Source organism: Hypanus sabinus, chromosome 27 (genome assembly GCF_030144855.1).
Source record: "Hypanus sabinus isolate sHypSab1 chromosome 27, sHypSab1.hap1, whole genome shotgun sequence".
NCBI classification, from domain to species: Eukaryota; Metazoa; Chordata; class Chondrichthyes; order Myliobatiformes; family Dasyatidae; genus Hypanus; species Hypanus sabinus.
Window position 1 is genome coordinate 43640038 of NC_082732.1, and position 26911 is coordinate 43666948.

Here is a 26911-nt window from a genome sequence, read left to right on the forward strand (position 1 = left end):
ACTTCTGAACAGACAATTAACCAGTATGCACTCCATCAATATTTTTTCTCCCTTTTTGCACTACTTATTTAATTTTTTACTGTATTTTTTATCATAATTTATTCTATATTTTATGCTGACACAAAACAACATTTTTCACAAATTTTCTCTGCACTCTTTATTGATATCTTCCCTGTAGGTAAGTGACCAGAACTGCCAACAATACTCCAAATCAGGCCTCACCAATGTCTTATGCAACTTCAGTGTAATATCCCAATTCCCGTACTCAGTACTTTTGATTTTGCAGGCCAATGTGCCCAAAGCTCTCTTTACGACCCTATCTACCCGTGATGACACTAGTGATGGTGGAAAGGCATTTTGCCAGTGTCCTGTTAGGTAGCCATCAGCTGATCAAAGTCCTGAACTGCAGTTTCCTCTTTCAAGCTCTTTCCCCTCAGGTTTGGTGAGACTAGAACTAGAGGTCATAGGTTAAGGGTGAAAGGTAAAATATTTACATGGAATCTGAGGAGGGGAGGGTGGTGTGTGTGTGTGTGTGGAATGAGCTGCCAGCAGAAGTGGTGAATGTGGGGTTGAGCAGTTTGGGAGGGTTATGAAGAGCTATGGTCCAGGTGCAGGTTGATGGGACTAGGCAGAAGGACAGGTTGACGTGGACTAGATGGGCTGAAGGGTCTGTTTCTGCACTTTAGTTAGTTTTGATTCTACAACTCCGCAACCTGCAACCTCCCGCCATTGCTGGCTCACTGTACCTCACAGCAATGCATTGAGAATTGCGGCCGCAGTAGGTCAACGCAATTGTACAGTTAGAGTGAGGGTGTGAGGGGCAAACTCAAGGCACAAGGTGGGTCTGTATTGGCTGTGCCACGATGTGTGTGTTTTTTAAATGTTCAATATTTCCTTTGACCAGGTCTAGCCCAGGACAGGATCATCGGAGGCTCTGAAGTCGAGCCTCACTCCCTCCCATTCCAAGCCTCCTTACAGATACGATCCGTTCATTACTGCAGTGGGAGTCTAATTAACCTCTCCTGGATCCTCTCTGCAGCTCACTGTGTGAAACCGTAGGTTCCTTGCAAACATACCTCACATATTTTAAAATAAGAACTCATATTTTCAAAGGCCCTTGCTACAAAAGTGTAACCTGTAACTGTTCTGCTGTTTTAGTCCGTATCTCATCACAGTTGTCCTTGGTGAACACAGTCTGTCCAAGTCCGATGGTACTGAGATGTATTACATGGTGTCCAAACTTATCCTCTTCCCCTATTACCAGCCTGCAACGTTTAAACACGACATCATGCTTCTGAAGGTAAGTGAGTGTGTGTGTAAGCTGGGTGTGTGCCGTCCTCACTGTGCACACGCACACGGCTGTGCAGTGAGCTAAACACCTTCTTAACCATCACTTGAGGCGGCCGCTTTCTCCAGGGCTTTTAGTGAGATCACTTTCCTGTGAATCTTGGGCACCACACAATGTGTAGCAGTTAGTGGGACACGACTACTAGTGGGGTGTCAGAGTTCAGAGTTCATTCTCAGGTCCTCTGGAAGGAGTCTCTGTACGTTCTCCCCAGAGAATGCGTGGGTTTCCTCTGGCTGCTCCAGTTTCCTCACACAGTCCAAAGATGTACCGGGTAGGTTAACTGGCCTGTGATCAGGTTAGGGTTAAGATGGGGTTGTTGGGGGGCGCAGTTCAAAGGGCTGGAAAGGCCTGTTCTGTGCAGTATTTCAAAATAAAAATAATATATGTACTGCAGAGAGCTGAGTAAAATATGTATATCATGCACCTGAAAATACTAATACTGTTGATTATTCTCACAATGTGTTAACCAAGGTAGTAGACACACGCAACATTCCATAACTCTGCCATGTAAACACGAGTAAGCTGGAGCACAATAATAAACTTCAACGGAATGATCCCTTTAAAATATATCCACTAAATTTTTACCAATATTACCTAAACTTCAGACTGTTTCAAGGGCAAATATAGAGAGGGTGAAAATGTATAGGCTTCAAATTAGAATAAAAACTATTCACACAGGAAATTATATTAAAAAAGGTTTTGCATACAGGAAGTGAAGTTCATTCAAAATGAATTATGTATTTAGAGGCCAGAACAGGGGCTTGGGGTAGTGGTAGGTGGGGTCAGGGGACATTGGGAAGCCAGAACAGGGGCTTTGGGGAGTGGTAGGTGGGGTCAGGGGACATTGGGAAGCCAGAACAAGGGCTTTGGGGAGTGGTAGGTGGGGTCAGGGGACATTGGGAAGCCAGAACAGGGGCTTTGGGGAGTGGTAGGTGGGGTCAGGGGACAATGGGAAGCCAGAACAGGGGCTTTGGGGAGTGGTTGGTGGGGTCAGGGGACATTGGGAAGCCAGAACAGGGGCTTTGGGGAGTGGTAGGTGGGGTCAGGGGACATTGGGAAGCCAGAACAGGGGCTTTGGGGAGTGGTTGGTGGGGTCAGGGGACATTGGGAAGCCAGAACAGGGGCTTTGGGGAGTGGTTGGTGGGGTCAGGGGACAATGGGAAGCCAGAACAGGGGCTTTGGGGAGTGGTAGGTGGGGTCAGGGGACAATGGGAAGCCAGAACAGGGGCTTTGGGGAGTGGTTGGTGGGGTCAGGGGACATTGGGAAGCCAGAACAGGGGCTTTGGGGAGTGGTTGGTGGGGTCAGGGGACATTGGGAAGCCAGAACAGGGGCTTTGGGGAGTGGTAGGTGGGGTCAGGGGACATTGGGAAGCCAGAACAGGGGCTTTGGGGAGTGGTTGGTGGGGTCAGGGGACAATGGGAAGCCAGAACAGGGGCTTTGGGGAGTGGTTGGTGGGGTCAGGGGACATTGGGAAGCCAGAACAGGGGCTTTGGGGAGTGGTTTGTGGGGTCAGGGGACAATGGGAAGCAAGCCTTGAAAATGCCAAATGATTAAAGATTAAAGATTAGTAGCAGTTCAATTCAAGTTCAAATTTATTGTCATTTCAACTGTATGCGAAACAACATTCCTCTGGCCAAAATGCACAACACACTACATATAATTCACACACAGTGCACATTGTAATATTACCACAAAAAATTAACAAGTATTGAAATACATTCCAAACCGTTAGTATAAGATGTATTTACGATACGTTAAAAAGTAAACAGTATAACGCTACAGGCAATTCATACGTGATGAGATCTGGGTGGTGGCAGGGAGTTCAGTAGCCTCATGGCCCAGGGGAAGAAGCTGTTTCCCATCCTCACAGTCCTTGTCGTAACGCTACAGTACCTCCTGCCTGATGGTAGAGGATCAAAGAGATTGTTGGATGGATGGGAGGGATCATTGACAATGCTAAGAGCCCTGCATATGCAGCACTTCTAGTAAATACCTTTATTTCAAGGTTCAGGATTGGTTGGGGGTGTGGAGGGGTAGATTAGCCCTACTGATCTAGAAGGCGGGGGAAGTGCTGTAACTGTTTTTGAGTCTGGTGAATGCTACCTACAATAGCACCTTCCCTGAAGTGAGTGTCACTTTCGTCACATGTACTTTGAGATATACAGTGATATGCGCCACTTGTGTCAAATGAGGACATGCTGGGGGCCACACATGGAATGGACACAACTTACTGACATGAACCCGTATGGCTTTGGAATGTGAGATGGAAGCAGAGCACCCAGAGGAAACCCACACAGTCACAGTCCTGGGCATCACTCTTTCAGTGATTTCCCTTAAATTTGGTCTAGAGGAGATTCACAAGCCTCTTTGATAACTCTGGGCCTGTACTCACTGGAGTTTAGAAGAACGGGGGTGCAGGAGGGGGGGGATCTCATTGAAACCTATTGACTATTGAAAGGCCTAGACACAGTGAATGTGGAGAAGATGTTTCCTATAGTGAGAGAGTCTAGGACCAGAGGGCACAGCCTCTTTGTAGAAAGATATCTCTTTAGGTTGGAGATGAGGAATTTCTTTAGCCAAATGGTGGTGAATCTGTGGAATTCATGCTACGGACAGCCTTGGAAGCCAAATTATTGGGTATATTTAAAGGCTTTTGATTAGTATAGGTACCACAAAGGTTGAAAAGTTTAAAGTTCAAAGTAAAATTAATTATCAGAGTACATACACGTCTCCACACACAACCTGAGATTCTTTTCCTCTTCTGCGGGCATACTCAGCAAATCTATAGAACAATAACTGTAAACAGGATCAATGGACAACAAACTGTGCAAATGCAATTATAAATAAAGTGCAATAAATAACAAGAGCATAAAATACGATTCAGAAAGTCCTTAAATAAGTGTTCTGTTCAAGAGCCTGATGTTTGAAGGGTAGTAACTGTTCTTGAACCTGGTGGTGCGTTCTCCTGAAGTCTACAATCAGACCCTTGGTCTTATTGACATTGAGTGAGAGGTTGTTGTTACACCACTCAGCCAAGTTTTCAATCTCCCTCCTGTATGCTGATTCATCACCACCTTCGATACAGCCCACACCAGTGATTTCAGGGAGAAAGCAGGAGAATTGGGATTGAGAGGGATAATAAATCAGCCATGATGGAATGGCAGCGAACACTCGATGGGTTAAATAGCCTGATTCTGCTGCTATGTCTTATGGTCTGGGTGCAGTTGATGAAGGCACGTCTGGTCCAGACAAGTAACTAAATATTCTGTAGAAGAAAGATAAGGGTGTTTGTGAGGAGATATTCCGGAGACAGAGAGATCTGCAGCACTTCATTGGTTTTAACAGTAGGCAATTTAGTAACTAGGTGGTGGGGTGGAGATGTGTATCTACCAAAGGAGGTGTAAGGTGCTCCTTCCCTCTGCTAGCCAGCAGGTCACCCTTGGGCAAGGTCACGTGAAGACTTGGGAGCAGGTGGTGGATGGTCGTATGAGCAGCTGGTGTATATCACAAGTCCTGGTTATGCAACCACTGACACAGGCAGACAATCTCTGAAGAGTATTGACAATGGCTGGGATCATGTGTCTTGTGAAGACACTGCCCAGAAGGAGACAATGACATGGCAAACTGTTTCTGTAGAAAAATTTGCCAAGTACAATCATGGTCATGGAAATGGAAAGGCATGCCCGCCCATGTCATATGACACAGCACATAATGAATGAAGTAATTCTACAAGAGGAAATCAAAGTTGTGTTTATTATCATGTAGACAAGACCTTGTGTGAAAAACTTACAGCAGCATCACAGGCTCAGAGCATCAGGCACTCAACATTCACAGGGAAAATCTCAATTAAACAAAAACCACAGTTAGACCAAAATAAAACACAAAATCCATTTTAGTACAAAGTGATAGGTTTGTGGTGATGAGGTTTGTGCCAGTTGCTTCGAGAACCGAATGGTTGAAAGAGTGTACCTGTTCCTGAACGTGCTGATGTGGGACTTCAGGCCTGAATGTGTACATGTAGGAGGGGACTAAGTTGAAAAATAAATGTGCTAGGTTTTCTAAAACTGACTCCTGCTACCTTAGGCCACGAACTTATAAATCACCCCCTGTATGTGTATAAGCCAGCTTATGTATTTATATTTTCTGTTTTTTTATTATTTTGTTCCTTATCGGGATTTTTTGTGCTATGCTGGATCTGGAGTAACAATTATTTTGATCCCCTCTACATTTGTTATTACATAATATAATATTATATAATCTTGAATCTAAAGTGTACTGAGACCCAGTGAATCAGATCTGCAAATTGCCTTCATGATAAATGAATAAAACTGGACATGAGTTGTTATTTGCTGGTTGGAATCAGATTTGAATAAGTGCCTTAAATGCACCCGGTGACCTGCCCTTCACAGCCACCCGTGTCAGTGAATTCCACAGAATCACCACCCTCTGGCTAAAGAAATTCCTCCTCATCTCTGTTTGAGTTATTTTGTTCTCCTTTACATTAAACAATCTCGAATCTTGCATGTAACACTTTTTTTGATATATATCTCAGATTAACAAGCCAGTGAGACAGAGTGCATACATCAGCCCTGTACCAATTCCAACGTCCACAAAGAGGGTGCCGAAAGACACGATATGTACCGTCTCAGGATGGGGCGTCACCAGTGTTTACAGTTACAGCCTGTCGGATGTGCTTATAGCAGTTCAGGTTCCAATCATTTCAAATTACGTGTGCAATAGACCTTCCTCCTACAACGGCAGAGTTAATCACTACATGATCTGTGCAGGATATCAGCAGGGAGGCAAGGATTCTTGTCAGGTATGTAATATTCACGGTACATATTTCTACATTACACAATTGTCGTGTGAAATCAGGTTTGTGGGTTCAGTGAGCGGGGGCGAAGACACACTGCTGGTCAGTAAGTTAGCTTTTTATATACAGGAGAAGGCAGACACTGAACCACAAACCATTCAAGCTACACAGTTACCAATACTTGGCTAAATTGAACACTCAAGTCGGCAGGACGAGACAAATACTAAACATATACACAGTGGAAAATACTTATGTAAAGTGTGCTCCCGGGGCCTCCTTACTGTAGCACACTGCCACTGTTTACTGTTTCCATGGCGACCCAGAAAGTGAAAACAGGACTTTGACAGGAGAGCTATCAAAGTTTAGCGTCATGTGCACAAGTACATGTGTATATGGATTCAAAGGAAAATGTTTTTACAGCAGTATCACAGGCATTTAGCATGAGATAAACCATGTTCACAAGACAGAAATGAAAGCCCCTCCTCCTTCCCCTCTCCGATAGTCCACTCTCTTCTCCTAACAGCCCTCTCTCTACCTTTTCCATTTATCTTATCCCTTCCCAACTTCTTACTTCATTCCATCTCTTCCTTTCCCCTCACCTCACCTGCCAGCTCGTGCTCCTCCCTTCTCACACCTTATTCTGCAATCAAAAATTTTTGACACCAATTCTGAATTTCTTCCTCGTCTCCTTGCAGGGTGACTCTGGAGGGCCATTGATCTGCGACGGAATAATTCAAGGAATCGTCTCCTGGGGGATCAGCTGTGCACATCGCAAATACCCAGGCGTTTACACCAACGTAGCTAAATACATTAAGTGGATAGGAAACAAAATAAGATTTTGAGTACAGCTCATCACTCATCATTCCTGGTTACTTGTGAAAATATTAGATGCCATCCAGTTAATTTCTTTTTTGCTTATGTTAGTCCTAAAAAAAACCAGAAAAAAAGTTTTCGAAATTGCCTTTTGTTTTAGAGCCAATTAATGCAATTATTTGCGCAATTTAAATCAGTTTTAATTGAATGTGACTAACAACTTGCCTCTAATTATAATCATTAAGTTGAACAGAAATGAGATTCCCCCTCCAACTCTTCTGAATTCCAGTGAGTACAGTGCTAGACCCATCAAACACTCATCATGTTAACCCTTTCATTCCCAGGATCATTCTCTTGAACCTCCTTCGAACCCTCTCCAATGTCAGCACAAAACTGCTCACAGTACTCCGTGAGCATCACTTCCTTGTTTTTACATTCAGAGGCCACTTTACTAGGTACACCTGATATCTAATCAGCTGTTCAATGCTAAAAGCATGCAGTCATGGTCAAGGGGTTCCGTTGTTGTTCAGGCCGAACATCAGAATAAAGGAAGCGTGTGATCTGTGACTTTAGCCGTGGAATGATTGTTGGTGCCAGGCAGGGTCGCTGGACCAGATCTCCTTCCTGGGATTTTCATGCACGATCATTTCTAGAGTTTACAGAAAATGGTACGCAGAACAAACAGTATCCAGGGAGCAGCAGTTCTGTGGGTGAAAACTCCTTGTCGATGAGAGAGGTCAGAGGAGAACAGCCAGACTGGTTCCAGCTGACAGGAAGGTGACAGTAACACAAATAACTACACGTTACAACAGTGATGTGCAGAAGAGCATCTCTGAATGCACAACACATCGAACCTTGAAGTGGATGGGCATGAAGATGAAGATGTACACTCAGTAGCTATTTAGTTCATTACAGGAGGTACCTAATAAAGTGGCCACTAAATTTATAATCTTGTCCTCCGGAAGTGAATACTAACTTTGCATTTGCCTTCCTTACCACCAACTTAACATGCACGTTAACCTCAAACCATACATCCAGTAACTTAACTCAAAACTAGAAGTTCAAAGTTCGAAGAGAAATTAAATTTAGTATCAAAGTACATATATGTCACTGTATACAACCCTGAGATTCATTTTCTTGTGGGCATTCACAGTAAATCCAAGAAACACAATAGAATCAATGAAATATTAAACACAAGAGATTCTGCAGATGCTGGAAATCCAGTGCAACACACACAAAATGCTGGAGGAACTCAGCAAATCAGGCAGCATCAATGGAAATGGAAAAACAGTTGACGTTTTGGGCTAAGACCCTTCTTCAGGTCTCAATGAAAATCCACTCTCTGCAACGCATGTGCACCACACTCCTTCCTTTCACAAAATGTCCGTCATTCTCTGAGCTCACTAACGGTGATACAAACTAACTGCTGAGGTTCAAGGCTGAAGCACGTGCCTTCAAATTGCTGAAAGTGAAATTTTATTAAAACCAGAAGCGTTTATATTTTATGGTCATTATGGGACTCTCCCGGTCCAGAATGATAAACCAGAAAGGAGCGGTTAGCATAAATGTGGGTCACAGCCTAAGTTTTTAACTCATTACAGAAAATTTTCTTTACCATTTTGCTTACAGAAAGCAAACAACAATAGAGTTTATCCTTTTAGAGCTGATTCTGAATTTATAGGTTAGAGCAGAGCAGTTACCTAATGGTAACCACTCCCATCTCTTCTCCACAACTTTTTTTTGTTTTCTCTTTCCAGTTGCCCTCTCACCCTATTCCTTTCCTCCCATGTCCTCAGGACCTTCCCCTTATTCCACTCTCCTCTCCAATCAGAATCCTTCTTCTTCAGCCCTTTACCCCTTCCACCTATCTTACTTCATCCCCCACTCCCCACCCACCTTGTCTTACCTATCTCCTGCCAGCTTGTACTCCTTCCTCCCCTCTTCCTTCCAGTCCTGATGAAGGGTCTCCACCTTAAATGTTAACTGGTTCTGAAAAGATAAAGATTAGCTTTATTTGTCACATTTACATCAATGCTGTTCATTGCCAGAGCAATGACGAGAGCTAAAAACATCACTGCTGACTCCACCCACCCTAACAGTCACCTATTCACCAAATTGGCATCAGGGAGATGCTACAAGTCCATCACCACCAGGACTACATGTCACCTCCAAAAGTCCTTTCCCATAGCTACCCAGCTTCTCAACAAGACTCACTCAGGTGTAATACCCTAACTGTCCCTGCACAACATCCGTTAAATGGTCTTTCAGCTCTCCTTGTTCTGTTGATAATTATTGAGTCTGTTTGTATGTTCACATTTATTAAAGTTTGATTATTGACATTTGCACGTGTGACCCTTCTGCTAATCATTGATTGCTCATGCCAGTCTGCTCCACTGTCTTGTAAATAGTTGTTTGCTCTTGTGTTGTCTGTTACGGTATTGTCCTTTGTTTTATGCTTGGCACCAAATCACAATCAATTCTGGCAATAAAGTGATTCTGATTCTGATTCTGAAGCATACAGCAAAATGTGTCATTTTCATTAAATTCAGTCGGTGAGGATTGATTTGACGATGCCAGCAACACATTTCACTTTTATTCCCCTCCATGGATGCTGTCTGACCTGCTGAGTTCATAGAACATAGAATAGTACAGCACATTACAGGCCCTTCAACCCACAATGCCATGCCAACCCTTAAATCCTGCCTCCCATATACCCCCACCTTAAATTCCCCCATATCTAATAAACTCTTAAATTTCACTAGTGTATCTAAAACAAAGGAGCAAGTAAAGATTGAAGATGGTGCTTTTGAAAAATCTATCACCACGATCGTCTAGATAACACAAATTCCTGAGATAACAGAATCCAATCAAAGTTCACACAATTAAATCACATGTGCAATGTGCTGACACTTAGCCAATTATAGATGACAAACTGTCGAGTAACTGCTAAACCATGTTTCTGCCAGTAGGTGGAGATAAAATGCCACATACTGTATTGAGAAAAAATATGCAATTGCTAAAAATGCAAATTGTTACATTAATTCAAATAATATCTTATAAAAAGTATTTTAAAAGCAACCGATTCTAACAATACCATCACTTCTGTATGATCCAGGATCAACTTTATTTGTATTATACACTCAATGGCCACATTATTAGATACACCTGCTCATTGTTTCAAATATCTAATCGGCCAATCATGTGGCAGCAACTCAATGCATAAAAGCATGCGGACACGGTCAAGAGGCTCAGTTGTTGTTCAGACCAAATATCAGGATGGGAAAGAAATGTGATCTGAGTGACTTTGACCGTGGAATGATTGTTGGTGCCAGACAGTCTCAGAAACTGCTGATGTCCTGGGATTTTCATGCACACTAGTCTCCAGAGTTTATAGAGAATGATGTGAAAAACAAAACAAAAAATTCCTGGAGAGGCAGTTCTGTGGGCAAAAACGCCCTGTTAATCAAAGGAGAATAGCCAGGCAGGTTCAAGGCAACAGGAAGCTGACAGTAACTCTAATAGAAGTGGTGTACAGAGAGCATCTCTGAATGCACAACATGCCAAACATTGAAGTGGATGGACTACAGCAGCAGGAAACCATGAACAAACACTCAGTGGTATCTCCTGCACCTATTAGAGCAGCCACTGGGTGTACAGCTGTCGTATCAGAAATTTGCTGTGGGGTGTTGGTCAGAGTGCAACATTCAACAATTATGAAGAATTATATAAAGAATTATGAAGAATAGAATAAAATATAATATATTATAAAGTTAGAATTGTGAAAATTGAATAAATATGCATAAATACATCTATACCAGCATGCATTTACAATGTAAACAGCAGTGTCAACAGTGATTTTAAAGTGCTTACAGTGCAGATGGAGGAGGTGGGTGGGGCTAACTAGTTTGATCAGATTAACTGCCTAGGGAAAGAAACTTTCAAAATGATATGAGATTTTTGTTATTATATCCCTATAGCACTTTGCAGAAGTGAGCTTTTGGAAAAGGCAGTTTGCAGGGTGGGTAGTGTCCACATTAATTCTTTCCTGCCCACTCCTTTGTCCCAGACACATACAGTGATGATAATCTGCAGCCATTGACCTTTTCTGCTGACGTGACAGTTCACTGGAGTTTGTGTACACTGTGAGGGGATGCCACACCAAACCAGACAGTAATGGCTGATGTGAGGATGCTCTCCATGATGACAGTGTGGAATTGCACCAGGATGTTCCGGGGAAGATGGAATTTTACCAACTGCGGCAAGAAGGACATCCTCGGCCGAGCCTTTTGTTAATGAAAGAGATATGAGGTCCTGTGAAATAATGATACCCAGGAACCTGTTAATGTTCAGATCAATATGAAGTAAAGTCATGTGACATACTAGATACCCTAACAACAACGATCAGGGATGACAAGCAGGATAGTGGAATGGCGCTCTTGTAGGATGTGGGAGGCCTCCCGTGTCTCTGACCACTACAACTGAGAGAAGTGCATCCAGCTGCAGCTTCTAAGAAACGGCGTTAAAGAGTTGGAGCTGGAACTGGATGAAATCTGGATAATTCAGGAGGCTGAAGGGGTGATAGATAGGACCTTTAGAGAGGTAGTTACACCCAAGGTGCAGAACACAGGAAATGGGTGACAGTCAGGAAGGGGAAAGTGGTTAAGGAGCCAGAGTAAGCTGTGGTGATAAGGGACTCAGTGGTTAGGGGAATGAACAAGAGGATCTGTAGGTGAAAACAAAACTCCAGGATGGTACGTTGCCTCCTGGGTGCCAGAGTCTAGGACTTCAGGAAGGGTAAGACAAAGGAACACACACCAATCCTCATAGAGGGACCAGAAGTGGAGAGAGTGGGTAGTTTCAAGTTCCTGGATGTCAAGGTCTCTGAGGACCTAACCCACTCCCAACATACACAAATACACTCACAAAAACTGGGCTGAGAAGTGGCAGATGGAGTTCAACCCAGATAAGTGTGAGGTGGTTCATTTTGGTAGGTCAAATATGATGGCAGAATACAGTATTAATGTTAGGACTCTAATGGCAATGTGGACGATTAGAGGGATCTTGGGGTCCGAGTCCATAGGACATTCAGAGCTGCTGTGCAGGTTGACTCTGTGGTTAAGAAGGCGTATGGTGTACTGGCCTTCATCAACCGTGGGATTGAGTTCAACAGCTGAGGTAATGTTGCAGCTGGTCAGACCCCACGTGGAAGTACTGTGCTCAGTTCTGGTCGCCTCACTACAGGAAGGATGTGGAAGCCATAAAAAGGGTGCAGAGGAGATTTACAAGGATGTTGCCTGGATTGGGGAGCACGTCTTATGAGGATAGGTTGAGTGAACTCAGCCTTTTTTCCTTGGAGCGACAGAGGATGAGAGGTGACCTGATAGAGGAGTATAAGATGATGAGAGGCATTGATTGTGTGTATAGTCAGAGGCTTTTCCCAGGGCTGAAATGGCTAGCACAAGAGGGCATAGTTTTAAGGTGCTTAGAAGTAGGTACAGAGGACATGTCAGGACATGTCGTTTTTTATGCAGAAAGTGGTGAGTTGTGGAATGGGCTGCCACCGAGGCGGATACAATAGGGTCTTTTAAGTGACTCCTGGATAGGTATATAGAGCTTAGAAAAATATAGGGCTATGGGTAACCTTAAGTAATTTCTAAAGTAAATACATGTTCGGCACAGCATTGTGGGCTGAAGGGCCTGTATTATGCTGTAGTTTTTCTATGTTTTCATGTTTCTAAAAACTTCTATAGATGTACCATGGAGAGCATTCTGACAGGCTGGAGGAGGAGGGGTGAAGAGTTGGGAAGTTGATTGGTGTGGAGAATGGGGAGTCTGACAAGTGAAGATAGAAAGCCTGGAAGGAAGAAAATGGGGGAGGGGCTCCATAGGGAGGCGAGGCAATGGGCAGAGAGTGAAAAGGGGATGGGGACTGGTGAAGGAGAGGGCGGAGGAGGAAATCAGTATTCATACCATCAGGTTGGAGGCTACCCAGACAGAATATAAGGTGCTGTTCCTCCACCCTGCGTGTGGCCTCATCGCACAGTGGAGGAGGTCATGGATTGACATATCCAATGGAAATGGGAAGTGGAATTAAAATAGGTGGCAGATCCTGCTTCTTCGTAGGTCTTTGGCAAAGTGATCTACATTGTGTCTCACTGATAATACAGGAGGCCAGACCGGGAGCACCAAACACAGTTTCTGACCCCAATGGACCCAAAGCTGAAGTGTCACCTCACCTGGAAGGACTGTTTGGGGCTCTGAGTGGTAGTTGAGGGTGGAGGTGTAGCACTTGTTCTGCTTGCAAGGATAAGTGCCAGGCAGGCAATCAATATTCTAAGTGTGGTCCAAACAGTTTTAATAGAGCTGCAACATTACTTTGTGGCTCTTGAACTGAGTTCTTCAGAGGTTTTGAACACATTCTTTCATCTTTACCTGTATCTGCCTGGTAAGCTCTCTCCGAATACGATCAAATCTCAAATACGAGGAAATCTGCAGATGCTGGAAAAGTCCTGTCAAAGGGTCTCGGCTCAAGACGTCGATAGTGCTTCTCCTTATAGATGTTGCCTGGCCTGCTGTGTTCCACCAGCATTTTGTGTGTGTTGTTTGACGATCAAATCTAGAGTCCGTGTCACCGAAATAAACCCAGAAGTAAAAGAGGCTCTACTGAGACACCCAGTGGCCACAGAGTGAAACTGCAAGCTAATTGTTCAATTGTATCAAACTAAGCAAGAATAGAATCAGAATCATTCTGACATACGCGGTGAAATCTGTTGTATTGCAGCAGCAGTACAATGTAGTAAATAACAAATACTATAAGTTACAATGTGCAAATGAGGAATAGTGAGGTAGTGTTCATGCACCATTCAGAATTTTTTTTTTTTTTTTTTTACAGGATTATTACAAAAATCTAATCAGATTGATTATCTTTGACTGAAGTGACATGAAACGTGCTGTTTTGCAGCAGGGTACAGGGCAAAGCTATCACATTACTATAAAAAATTACAGAAATAGCAAACAAAGAAATAAAGTGTTAGTGTCTGTGGAATGATTGCCAGATGGGGTGGTTTGAGCATCTCAGAAACTGGTGATTTCCTGGAATTTTCATAAACGGTCTCTAGAGTTTACAGAGAATGGTACAAAAAGCATAAAACTTTAAGTGAGTGGCAGTTGTGTGGGTGAAACTGCCTTGCTGATGAAAAAGGTCAGAAGAAAAAAGCCAGACTGATTCAAACTGATAGAAAAGAAGCAATAACTCAAGTAACCACACATTACAAATTTGGTGTGCAGAAGCTCATCTCTGAACGCACAGCACATTGAACCTTGCAGCAGCAGAAGACCACACCGGGTTCTATAAGTGGCCGCTGAGTTTATATTTCTTATTGTAACTTATAGTATATTTTATGCATTGCACTGTAATGCTACCACAAAACAACAAATTTTAGTGATAATAAACCTGATTCTTATCCACCTTACAGTAAGAAAACCCATGGCAATTCAAACCAAATCAAATGAACACCAGAACACTTAAACAGTATTGAAGTAAAATTAGATTAAAACCATAAGTCATAGGGCCAGAATTAGGCCATTCAGCCTGAGACTGCTCCATCATTCCCTTATGGCTGATTTATTATCGCTCTCAACCCCATTCTCCTGCCTTCTCTCTGTAACCTTTGACACCCTTACTAATCAAGAATTTATCAACGTCTGCTTTAAATACACCCAATGAATTGGCCTCCTCCACAACCGTCTGTGGTAATGAATTCCACAGATTCACCACGTCTGGCTGAAGAAATTCCTTCTCATCTCTGTTCTAAATTAACATCCAACTATTCTGCGGTTGTGCTCTCTGATCCTGGATTTACTACCATTAACTATCTGGATTCACCTATGTCTTCTCCACATCTACTCTAGCCAGACCTTTCAGTATTTCATAGGTTTCAATGCAAAGCCCTTCATCCTTCTAAACTCCAGCAACTACAGGCCAAGATCCATCAAACATGCCTCATGCAAGAGCCCTTTCATTCACAGAATAATTCTCATGATCCTCCTGTGATTCTCTCCAATGTCAGCACATCCTTTCTTAGATAAGGAGCCCAAAACTGCTTACATTACTCCAAATACAGCCTGACCCGTGCCTTATAAAGCCTCAACATTACACCCTTGCTTTTATATTCTAGTCCTCTCGAAATGAATGCTAACATTGCATTTGCCTTCCTCACCACCGACTCAACCTGCACATTAACCTTTAGGTATAATGTATAAATCAGCATAATTCAGTTGAAACAAAAAAATTCACAAAATACGTCAGTGATGTTAAACCTGATTTTAAAAAAATTCCAGTTCTGAGGGAGGCTAATATTTTTATTGAGTTTTATATAGAACCAGACGTGTCTACATTCTGATAAATGTATCTGCAATAGTAGTTTGATAAAGGCTTCTCCCTCACTTGTCTACAGTTAACGTCATTCAAGATGAACAGGAGGGGCACAATGCAATACTGGAGCGGAGTAGAAAGGGCTTGATTGCATCCACACACACCCCTCTCCTTCCAGTGCACATAAAAGGATTAAGAGTATCCTTTCCCTTTAATTGACTACACAAATCATTTATTTTGCTCTATAACTATAACACATTTACAAGTAGACACTTTTCAAATGCATCTATTGCAAAAAAACACACTATTGCATCTGAATATAACATTACTCTCTTCTTAATGAATGACTAGACTTGTTATTTTAAAAAAACTGTTATACAGATCAATCCTCCAAAGGCCATCAGATGTAGTTATAATTTTGATACTAATCTCATTTTAATTTACATCCTATTTCAAAATGGATCCCAACAAAGCTTCATAGAAAGGAAAATAATACTTCGCAAACTCATTCTGTAAGATTTAATAGAAACTTCAAATCTTTTAATCAGCTTAACTAATAATTCAAAAAGATATGATGCCATAAAGTGAGAAAAATAAGCAATCCTTCAAACAATAAACAATGTTGGATGGAGATTCAAAAATACTACAGCACTTGTCACACTGGGAAAAGTCCGAGCCAGCAGCATGAGTCCTGTCACACTGCCATTTGCTGACGGTATACAGTCCTTCTCAGACGTTGGCAAGTAGTCAACAGTTTGCTGAAGGTGCTTTCAGATCTTTATGTGAAGTAGTGAGGTTTCTTCACATTTATCCCGTATTCAGAGAGAGCAGGAATTAAATCCTCCATGGTGAGGGTGTATTTTTTATCCTGAAAAACAAAAAAAAACTTAAGCATCATACAAGACACAATTTCCTTCGAATCACCAATTTAGGTAATTTCTTCTATGCCTCTTCCATGAACGCAAAACAAAATGGAACAGGAAATAACAGCAAATGATTTAGGACGCCACGGTAGCACAATGTTATTGTATCTCAGAGCATCAGAGCTCAGAGTTCAATTCCAACACTGTCTGTAAGGAATTTGTATGTTCTCTCCATAAACTTTATGGGTTTTCTCCCACAGTCCAAAGACGGATTGGTTAATTGTCATTGTAAAGTCTCCTGTGATTAGGCTAGCACTGAAAGTAGGTGCTGATTTCCAGAGAGCTTATTTAAAGCAAGATAGGAGAGATTCTGAGTATGAGAGTTGTACTCCTGACCTGCAAAATAGTTATGATACACCAAAGTACGAGGAGAAGACAGGAGAATGGGATTGAGAGCGATAATAAATCAGCCATTATTGAACAGTGGAGCAGATTCAATGGACCAAGTGGCCAAGTTCTGTTACTACGTTTTATGATCATAGTAGGAGTTTTTATAATTACATGAGAAAAGATAAAAGGATTGTTTGATAGATGTCAGGATTACAAAAATGAAGCAACATAACTGTATGCATTAATGAATGGATTTAATACTATTAAGATAAACATTTATTTCTTATTTATTTAGTGATACAGTACAGCTCCAAGCGTGGCAGAGTTCAATTCCAACACCGTCCAAAGCGAGTCTCTTGTACGTCCTCCCTGTGGAATGCATGGGGGCTTCCCCAGGTGATTCAGTTTCCTCCCAAATCCAAAGACGTCACTGTAACTTGTCCCGTGATTAGGTCAGGGCAGGGGTTCCCAAACTTTTTTTATGCCATGGACCAATACCATTAAACAAGGGATCCATGCATCCCAGGTTGGGAGCTTGTGTTCTAAGACATTGAAGCAGCAATTAACTGAGAGTAGAGAGCTGACTTGCTGATAGAACCTCGCAAATGCCAAGTGCTGAGGTTGTACTCCTGAGCTGCATTCACACTACGACAATGAAAATGTGACACAGTTGAGTACTGAGCCTACATTTTCATTATAAATCCGCTGGAGTTCACTTTAATAGTTTCTTTTGTCTCGATGCTTCTGTAAGCTGTTCTAAATAAGGTCAGAAGCATGAGCAAGGGAAAGGCTGATGATCAGAAACATGAGGTTTTTCTGTTTATAAGTGCACAGAGCACTTTGAGACAGTGTGATGAATAGCAGAGTTCACCACTGAAGAAAAGAACTAGTGTAACACTTGAGTTAGAAAGGTTAAAGGGAATGAAAGGGTTAATGTGTGAGGAGAGTTTGATGGCTGAGCCTGAACTCACTGGAGTTCCCCTCTCCATTGAGAGAGAAAATCTCATGAAACCTATCAAATATTGGAAGTCCCCAATAGACTGGATATGGAGAATGCTTCATATAGAAGGAGAGCCTATGACCAGAGGGCACAGCTTCAGAATAGAGGGACATCCCTTTAGAACAGAGATATGGAGGGATTTCTTTAGCTAGAGGGTGGTGAATTTGTGGAATTCATTGACACAGATGACAGTGGAGGCCAAGTTATTGGCTATATTTAAACTTAGGTTGATAGGTTTTTGTTTAGTAAAAGCATTGAGGGGAAATAAACCAGCCATAATGGAATGGCAGAGCAGATACACTGATCCAAATGACCTAATTTATTCCTATATCTCACAATTTTATTGAGGAATTAAGGGATTGAAAAACATGCCAGGTAAATGTGATTAGGGCTATTGTTTGTGAGGAAGGCACCAAAATGATCATGTAAAATGGTGGAAATCTCCATCTGGTTGAGCACAAACAGAAACTATTCCAGTTGAATTCTGCATGGAAATTTGATGAGAAGGGCAGTCACTTAAGTTTTAACCAATAAATGTCTGAGGTACTTTGTTTTTGTTTCAGATTTATCAATTCTGCAGAGCTTTAATTATCTGCCAAAATGCTGCGGGTGAGCCAGAAGGTCTGTCTTCATCTTGTAGGCATGTGATGCGGAGGTTTTATAAGGTACTGGTGAGACCTCACCTTGTGCATTGTGAACAGTTTTGGGTTCATCATCTAAGATAAGATGTGCTGGCATTGGAGAGGGTTCAGAGGAAGTTCACAAGGATGATTTTGGGAAGGTAAGGGTCATCATATGAGGAATGTTTGATGGCTCTGGGTGTACTCACTAGATGGTGGGGGGGAATCTCATTGAAACCTTTCAAATGTTGGAAGTCCTAGACAGTAGATGTGAAACAGATGTTTCCCCATGGTGAGGGAGTCCAGGACAAGAGACCACAGCCTAGGATAAAAGGGCATCCATTTCAAACAGAGATGCGGAGAATTTGAATTTGTGTAACATGTTCCCACAGGCAGCCGTGGAGGTCAGGTTGGTGGGTGTATTTAAGGCAGAGCTTGATCAGTTCTTGATTGGACATGGCATCAAAAGTAATGGGGAGAAAGCTGGGGAGTGGGGCTGAGGAGAAGAAATGATCAGCTACAACTGAATGGTGGAGCAGACTGAGTGGCACAAATGGCCCAACTCTGCTCCTGTCTGACGGTCTTTCTGTTTAACCTTCTGCAAGACAAGGCCAGGTAATCCAATTCCAAATGGCCCAATTCTGCTCCTGTCTGACGGTCTTTGTTTGATCTTCTATAAGACAAGGCCAGGTAATCCAATTCCAACACAATTCAACCAAAATCATTTCAATTCGGAGGTTAATATAGGAATATTCACTGACGTGTAATGTCAGCAGCACGTTACAATGCATAATAAAAACTATAAATTACAATAAAGTACTGTACTATATCAAAGTCTTAAGCACATATAGATAGCTTGGGGGCCCCAAGACGTTCACACAGTACTGTATTTGTTAATGTGGTGCAGAGAGCAAGTTTGTAAACCTGGCTGGAGCAAAGGATCATGGGAATGGTGAAGGTGGAGTGCTGTGGAAGGGGTGTGGGACAGGTGGCAGAGGAGTGCCAGGGCAGGGGAGACTGATGCAGACACACCCAGCCCTGAGACACCAGGCAAGGTCATTTGATTCCAAATAATAGGTTTATTGATCATTACAGAATGTTTCTCTGGTGCTTTCCATTCTCTCCCTAGTCCCAACCGTGATTCCCCTCTCCCTGACCCCTTCCCACTTGCAGCCCACAACAGAGACCCAGATCAGAATCATGTTTATCATCACTCACACATAATAATTGTTTTATGCAGCAGCAGTACAGTGCAATACATAAAATTACATATTTATAATTAGAAAAAATTTAAAGAAAGAAAAACTACCTTTGAGAATACTTTCTCAATGAAAAAGTAGTCCCGTATGAATTCACAGGTAACATGAAAATTTAACACCTGGCAATTTCCTTGGCCTCTATCTATGAACACACGTTATGGCTAAGTGTTGTAACTAATAAAGAACAACAGATCAGGGACTCAGTAACTCCGAATTACAGGACTAACACACAAAATGCTGGAAGATCGCAACACATTAAGTAGTATCTCTAGAGGTGAATAAACAGTTGATGCTTCAGGTTGAGATTCTTCAGGTGTTCTGACCTAATGAAGGGCCTCAGCCTGAAACATCGATGCTGCCTGACCTGCTGAGTTCCTCTGGATGTCTGAGTCGGTGTTGCTTTGGATTTCAGGATCTATCTCCTGTATTTATAAATTACAATATAAACATTTTCAAAAGCTGAAACCTGCACATCCTATTCCTAGAATATTTAGATGGACAGAGACAGCCTGCAGATGTTCACAATTGTTTGAAACATCACCCCAAGAATGAACAAACCTTGCTTTTGTTTCTGGAGCTTCCCGATGCAGTTCCTTTCATTTTGCAATGCTGCAAAGCATCATTTGCAATGTCTGAGATGAACTTTTGTGCAGCCAATGATATTAAACGAATTCTGTTAAGAAAACAATGTGATCAAAAGCCTGTGCATAGACAACCAATTTCATAGTAAATCAATACAAAGTGTTCATGAATATATAGTGGTGTGCAAAAGTCTGAGGCAAACATATATTTGCACAGTACTGTATTTGGGGTGAATGGGATGTCCAGGGAAGGCTGTTGAAGGTGCTTGTCATGTCTATTCTGGGGCAGTTCACTAACCTTTGTTCCCTTCTGGACACTCAGCTCTCACCTGCTTGCATGTGACAGCGGCCACACCCCATACACCGCTTTGACAGCCAGGCGATACCAGGTAAGGGAAGCTGGCAGCCTCACACCCCGGTAAGATAGGATCATGTCTGTCCAAGTATGTGAAGTCAGCTCCAGTAGACTGGGCGGATGAGATCTGTAGTGAGATCCAATTGCCAAGGCGGAACTGGAATGCTCCATGGAGAGCGAGGGGCATGACAAGCATAGATGATGGCATGGTCATCCCCTGCAACAAAGATCCTGGTTTGTGACACTTGTTCGTACCACTGGACCCGAACTTCAGAGGTTGGAAGAAAGGAAACTGCCCCAGTGTAATAGCTTTTCTGCTTTAAAAACTCTCCCACACAGATTTCCAATCATTGTCGGGCACAATTAACAACCACCATTGTATTCATCAACATAGAGCAAAGAGCAAGTTTGTAAATGGATTTTGGGAATGGGAAGGGAGTAGGACAGCTGCCAGAGGAGAGCCAAGGGTGGGGGTTGGCAGAGGTGCAGACTCACCAGGCAAGGTCATTTGATTCCAAACAATTGGTTTATTGATTATTACAAAATGTCTCTTTGGTGGTTCCTGCTCCCTCCCCTCTCCCTGCCCCCTTCCCACTCTTGAACCACAACATATCAGAATCAGGTTTATCATCACTCACATATGTCATGAAGTTAGTCGTTTCCTTATGTGGCAGCAGCGCAGTGCAACACATAAAGTTACTACAATACTGTATGAATGTCTTAGGCATCCTGGCTAAATATGCACCTAAGACTTTACAGTACTCTATTTAAAATTAACAAAACAGCTTTCTGAATCAATATTCTTTCATATTACTAAGCAAAAGGTGTAGCTTAAACTCCCTAGTAATGTTCCATGAGGGAACATTTCTATTACAGCTCAGGGCCCTGAAGTTCAGAGTTCAATTCTGTTGTCACCTATAAGGCGTTTGTATGTTTCCCCATACATGTTTCCCATTTGTATGGCTTTCCTCCCACAGTTCAAAGAAACACTGGTCAGTAGGTTAACTGGTCTTTGTAAATTGTCCTGTGATTACGCTAGTGTTAAACAGGTGGATTGCTGGGCAATCCACAAGTGCTGGGCCTGCTCCACACTGCATCTATAAACCAGGGGCTCCCAGCCTGGGATCCACAGACCCCTCTGTTTATATATAAAAAAAATTGGGAACTCCTGCTCTAAATAAATAACATTCAATTAAATGCCAACAATCATGACCAACAACCTTTGGATATCTATTCATAGTCAGACATTGGGGGGGGGGGGAGAGAAGGGGGCAGGGATTTCTTGAAATTCTGTAGCCATTGAGCAAAATTTTGTTACAAAGATAGGCACAACAGGGTGGGAAGAAGGGCCACTGTGTTGTTCTGTGTGGGCCTAAAATTAAAACAACTATGTGAAACTGAAGATTACAACAATTTTGAAGCATTTTAAAGGGCTCTCACTGTAGAAACATTACTACTGGAATGTCAAAAAACTAACTTACATGCGAGGATCAGAAGCCTCAAACCCTGCTCGATTCAAATAGTATCCTGTCACAGCATCTGGTATCTAGAGTGTTCGAGAAATAAACGGCACGTTCAAGTTTATTGTCACCTGTCTGTACATATATACATCCAAACAAACATCCCTCCCATCACAGTGCACCCACAAAATACACATCACACAGCACATAAGAGAATATATTACCACAAGTTAATAACCTATAATTTTATAATTATGTAAAAAGTGAATTAACTATATGGTAGAAAATAGCTGCCATTTGAGAAATGCTTTATTGCCAAATGTCAATTTCCTAGGTAAAGACAACTCAATAGAGAGATTTAACAAAGTCAAAACAATAACAAGTAATTTATACATTCTGAAACTGCTAGAACATCCCTTCCCAATTAGTATAGTGTAGCTCAGATCACCCCAGGTTCAGACAAAGCATGCTTTCCAAAATGTCTGTATTTATACTAACAGGAATTCCAACACCAAATTTTTAAAAGATTTATTTCCAAAATAAAGAGTGTGGAACAAGTTGCCGGTGGAACTGGTGGAGAATTTTAGATAAGAACATGGATGGGAAGACTGTGATTCAAGTATAGGTCGATGGATCAAGGCAGGATAAAAGTTTAACACAGACTAGATGGGCCAAAGGCCTGTTTCGGTTCCATGACTTTATAATACCATGTTTAACTTGTGTGTAGTGAAACAGGGAATGCTATGTCCACCCCCATGGTTCTGTATTGTGGGTTTACTTTAGCATTGGCAGAGGATAGTAAAGTTTAACCCAAAAAAAAAAATCACTGAAGTGACAGGAGTCAGCCTTGTCAAAAGTTCTGCTGATTTGAGAATGAGCAGACGCAACATTTTGCATGCACTATTTTGTTTGTTTACTGCACAGGGAGATTATGCCTTAAACCAAGCAAACAAGATCCACACTTCTCTTCATTGTCTTCATTTTCAATCCCTCACGCATGTCCACCTGTAGCCCAGTGTTTTAACTTCACTGATTGGCACCTGGTTTTTCACTTATTCTTCAACAAGAATTAGAAGCTTGGCCTGACACACACAGTAAAGTAGAAAAACTTGCCAAACCTTCCAGTTTATTTACTTAATTGATATTATGAAGAGAAAATGGAGTGCAAGCCACATGATTGAAATGAAGAAAAACTTACTGTTGGTGTATAATCTTCTAATTGCATTAGGAAATCTGCCAATGGTGTTGTTGATATAACAGGTTTGACATCCCCATTTGCAATCCCTTGAGGAACGTAGACACCATTTGAAACAGATGTATCTGTGGCAGAGGCAGCAGCATTTGGAACTAAAGATACAGGGAGCAAAGAGGCACTGATCAGCACATAGCAAGAGAAATCTAAACAGAAACAAATGCACTTTCCTCATACTTTCTGAAGCTAAATGTTACCTGTCTACTTGTCTTCTTAAGTTAGGATCAACTTTATTTACCATATCCATCTACATGCATTAGAAATTTGTGAGTGTGTTGGTCCGGGCGTGACATGCAAAATTATATTTTTAAAATTTTAGAGGTGGGTAGCGGGGTGGAGATTCATCTCTACCAAAGGAGGTGTACGGTGCTCCTTCCCTCCGCTAGCCTGCAGGTTGCCCTTGGGCAAGGTGTAGCACCTGTTCAGCACACCCCCCACACCCAATAAGGATCACATGAAGCTATGGAAGAAGGTGGTGGATGTCATATGAGCAGTCGGTGCACATCACAAGTCCAGGTCATGCAACCACTGATACCAGGCAGATAATGGCTGGGTTCACCCATCTTGTAACAACACTGCCCAGAAGGCAAAGGCAAACCACTTATGTAGAAAAAAATTTGCAACAGCAATCATGGTCACGGAAGGACCATGATCACTCATGTCATACAACACATAACAAATAAACAAACGAAAATTAGAGGTTAAAGTACAGATATGGAGTAAAATGCTTATAAATACCAGCATGTATTTACAATGTAAACAGCATTATAAAAAGTAGTTTAAAGTGTTTACAGAGCAGTGATGGGGTAATCAATAGAGAGGGGTGGGTGGGGCTAGCTAGAATGGTTGATTGGATTAATGGCCAGGGGAAGAAACGTTTGAGATAATGTGAAGTTTGTTTTGCGAGCCCCATTTCTAGAAGGGAACTTTTGGAAAAAGACTTTTATTGGGTGGGTAGCGTCCACAATGATTTTGCCTGCCTGCTTCTTTGTCCTGCACACATACGAGTCCTGTAGTGATGGTAGGCTATAGATCACAACCTTTCCTGTAGTCCTGAAGAGTTGGCTGTAATTTGTGTACATTGTGGACAATGCTGCACCAAACCAGACAGTAATGGCTGATGTGAGGATGCTCTCCGTGATGACAGTGTGGAATTGTACCAATAGATTCTGGGAAAGATGGAATTTGACCAACTGCGGCAAGAAGGACATCCTCGGCCAAGCCTTCTGTTAATGAAGGAGATATGGTTCTCTCACATGACTATCACAACTGATAGGGCCCTGCAGATGAGATTATTGAAAAACAGGTGCAAAGCCTTTTGTAACTCTCCAGACCAATTGGAAAAAAAGCCAGAAAATGCTGGTAACATTCATCAGATCATGCTGTGCCCATCAGGAACAAAACACTTTGCAACTCGTTCATTTGCAGCAATATTTGAACCTTGATGAAGAATGCCACATTACCCATGACGGCAGCAATATTTGGACCCTGATGAAGAATGCCACGTTACCCATGACGGGAGCAATATTTGGACCCTGATGAAGAATGCCGCATTACCCATGATGGTCTGGGCCATATCCACTACTCTTGGTTTGATTTTCCATTCAAGGGCACTGGTGTTTCCTTACCAGGCTGTGCTCCCCACCACACACCTATACGAGTTTATCAAAGTGTTTGACATCATGCCAAATCTTTGCAAACTCCTAAGGAAGTAGAGAGGCACTGTCGTGCTTTCTTCATTTCACCCCCTCCCTGCCCCCCATGAGGACTGGCTTGGGGACCTCTGGTTTCCTCCTCCTGAAGTCAATGATCAGCTCTTGTTCTGCTGCCATTGTAAGGGGTTGTGGCACCAGTCAGACAGATTTTCAATCTCCCTACTTTATGCCAATTCGTCACCACCTTTCATTCAGCCTCCAACAGTGGTGTCAGCAGCAAATTGGAATATGGCATTGGAGCTGTGCTTAGCCACACAGAATCAGAACTAGGTTTATTATCACTGGCAAATGTTGTGAAATTTGTTAACTTAGCAGCACCAGTTCAATGCAATAAATACTATAGTAGAAAAATAAATAAATTATGGTATATGTGTATTGAATAGATTAAAAATCATGCAAAAGCAGAATATATATTTAAAAAGTGAGGTGTTCGTGGGTTCAATGTCCATTTAGGAATCGGATGGCAGAGGAGAAGCAGCTGTTCCTGAATCGCTGAGTGTGTGCCTTCAAGCTTCTGTACCTCCTACCTGATGGTAGCAGTGAGAAAAGGGGCATGCCCTGTGTGCTGGGGTCCTTAATAAAAGATGCTGCCTTTCTGAGATACCACTGCTTGAAGATGTCCCGGGTAGCACCCAAGATGGAGCCCATTAAATTTACGACCCTCTGCAGCTTCTTTCAGTCATAATTGTAAGACAAGTAGAGCAGGGGGCTGAGCACACAGCCTTGTGGTACACCTGTGCTGATGGAGGTTGTAGAGGAGATGTTGCCAATCCAAACTGACTAGAGTCAGTGTGAGGAATTTGAGGATCCAATTACACATGGAGGTAGTGAGGCCAACAAATTGAAGTTTATTAAATAGTTTTGACGAGGTCATAGTATTGAATGCCAAGCTGTATTTGATAAAAGGGTTCCTGATGTATCCATCTTTGCTGTCCAGATGTCCCAGGATTCCAGGCATAGACTAGATGGGCTGAAGAGCCTGATTCTGTGCTGTACTTCCCTGTGACTCTGGCACTTCACTGAATGAGCTGGCATCTGCTGTGGTCCTGTTGCTCCAGTTGGCAATTTGGAGCAGATCCAAGTCATTTCTCAGGCAGGAGTTGATATGCTTCATTACCAACCTCTCAAAGCACTTCATCACAATGGATGTAAGTGCTGCTGGACAATAGTCATTGAGGCAGGTTACCACGTTCTTAGGCACCAGTACAATTAAAGTCTGCTTGAAGTGACTGGGTACTTCAGCCTGCCAAAGCGAGAGGTTAAAAATCTCAGTGACCACTCAATTGATGACCATCAGTCAGGTACACCATCTGTGACAAAGTGTTGCTGTTTGACAAGAACCACGGTGGCTGGAGTAGACAAGAGTATAGCCTGGAAGGACTCAAACTATATAGCAAATCAAAATAATAAGACTACGAAAAACTTTTAAAAGGAAAACAGGTCAATCCCCTTAAAGGCCGTCCCCGACCTCCGACCGCTACCCCCTACACGCCCCTTAAACACCAGCCATCCATCACTCTCCCACACCGGGGTGAACTCTAAGCCAGTGACCCAGGCCCAACCCACACACAACTCCTCTTCCCTTACTTCCCTCGGGATATAGGCCGCAAGCGCGCCCCCCCATCCATCTATACCCCCGTCCCTCCGTGCGCACTCACCATTGCCAGCCGTGGTACTAACAGCCGCGCCGCCAGGCGGCCCTCCCTCCGCGTTCATGGCGCTCCCGCTCACTGAGCTACCACCATCCTCAGGCCGCCCCACATCCGGTCCGTCCCGCAAACCCTACCGGCTCCTCCCGAACACTTTTAAGCGCGAGCTCAACAATGGCGTCCCGGCTCTTCCTTTAAATCCCTCCGGGCACTCACGCAGACCGAGGTGTCAACACTTCGTTCCACCTGTGAGGCTACTGTCGGTGGGAAAGTGTAATGCATTAAGTATTCACATCAGAAAAAATAAATTTAAAATACCGTCCACATTCTGATGGTAATTAGATACTAAATTATTAAACAAACCAGTTGAAAGAGTAAACTCCATTAGGAGAGACTCTGCATTGAAATAGTGGATGTG

At 42.7% G+C, this 26911-nt stretch overlaps 2 protein-coding genes across 8 annotated transcripts in view; one reads left to right on the forward strand and one right to left on the reverse strand.

Moving 5' to 3' along the window:
- LOC132382273 (trypsin-3) overlaps positions 1-9481 on the forward strand; it is a 45038-nt gene extending 35557 nt beyond the window's left edge. For all 7 annotated transcript variants that reach the window (XM_059952348.1, XM_059952349.1, XM_059952351.1 and 4 more), the window contains 4 exons: positions 905-1055; positions 1159-1300; positions 5902-6168; positions 6858-9481. In XM_059952348.1, the coding sequence (XP_059808331.1) occupies positions 905-1055; positions 1159-1300; positions 5902-6168; positions 6858-7004 (707 nt within the window). In that variant the 3' untranslated portion in view covers positions 7005-9481. The remainder of the gene's footprint in view (positions 1-904; positions 1056-1158; positions 1301-5901; positions 6169-6857) is intronic.
- Positions 9482-15301: 5820 nt separating this feature from the next.
- Positions 15302-26661, reverse strand: taf10 (TAF10 RNA polymerase II, TATA box binding protein (TBP)-associated factor). The gene is made up of 5 exons (XM_059952357.1): positions 26503-26661; positions 23076-23224; positions 21899-21963; positions 20040-20154; positions 15302-16217 (listed from the first exon to the last, which is right to left on the reverse strand). Exons 1-5 carry the CDS (start codon positions 26558-26560, stop codon positions 16128-16130), a joined length of 477 nt encoding a protein of 158 aa, XP_059808340.1. The 5' UTR covers positions 26561-26661; the 3' UTR covers positions 15302-16127.
- Positions 26662-26911: the final 250 nt, after the last annotated feature.

Coding starts and splice junctions, on each gene's coding strand:
- taf10 (XM_059952357.1), bottom strand. CDS start 26,560: ATGAACGCGGAGGGAGGGCCGCCTGGCGGCGCGGCTGTTAGTACCACG. Junction 23,225..26,502: donor TAGTACCACGGCTGGCAATG/GTGAGTGCGCAC, acceptor CTGTATCTTTAG/TTCCAAATGCTGCTGCCTCT. Junction 20,155..21,898: donor GAGGCTTCTGATCCTCGCAT/GTAAGTTAGTTT, acceptor TTTTCTTAACAG/AATTCGTTTAATATCATTGG.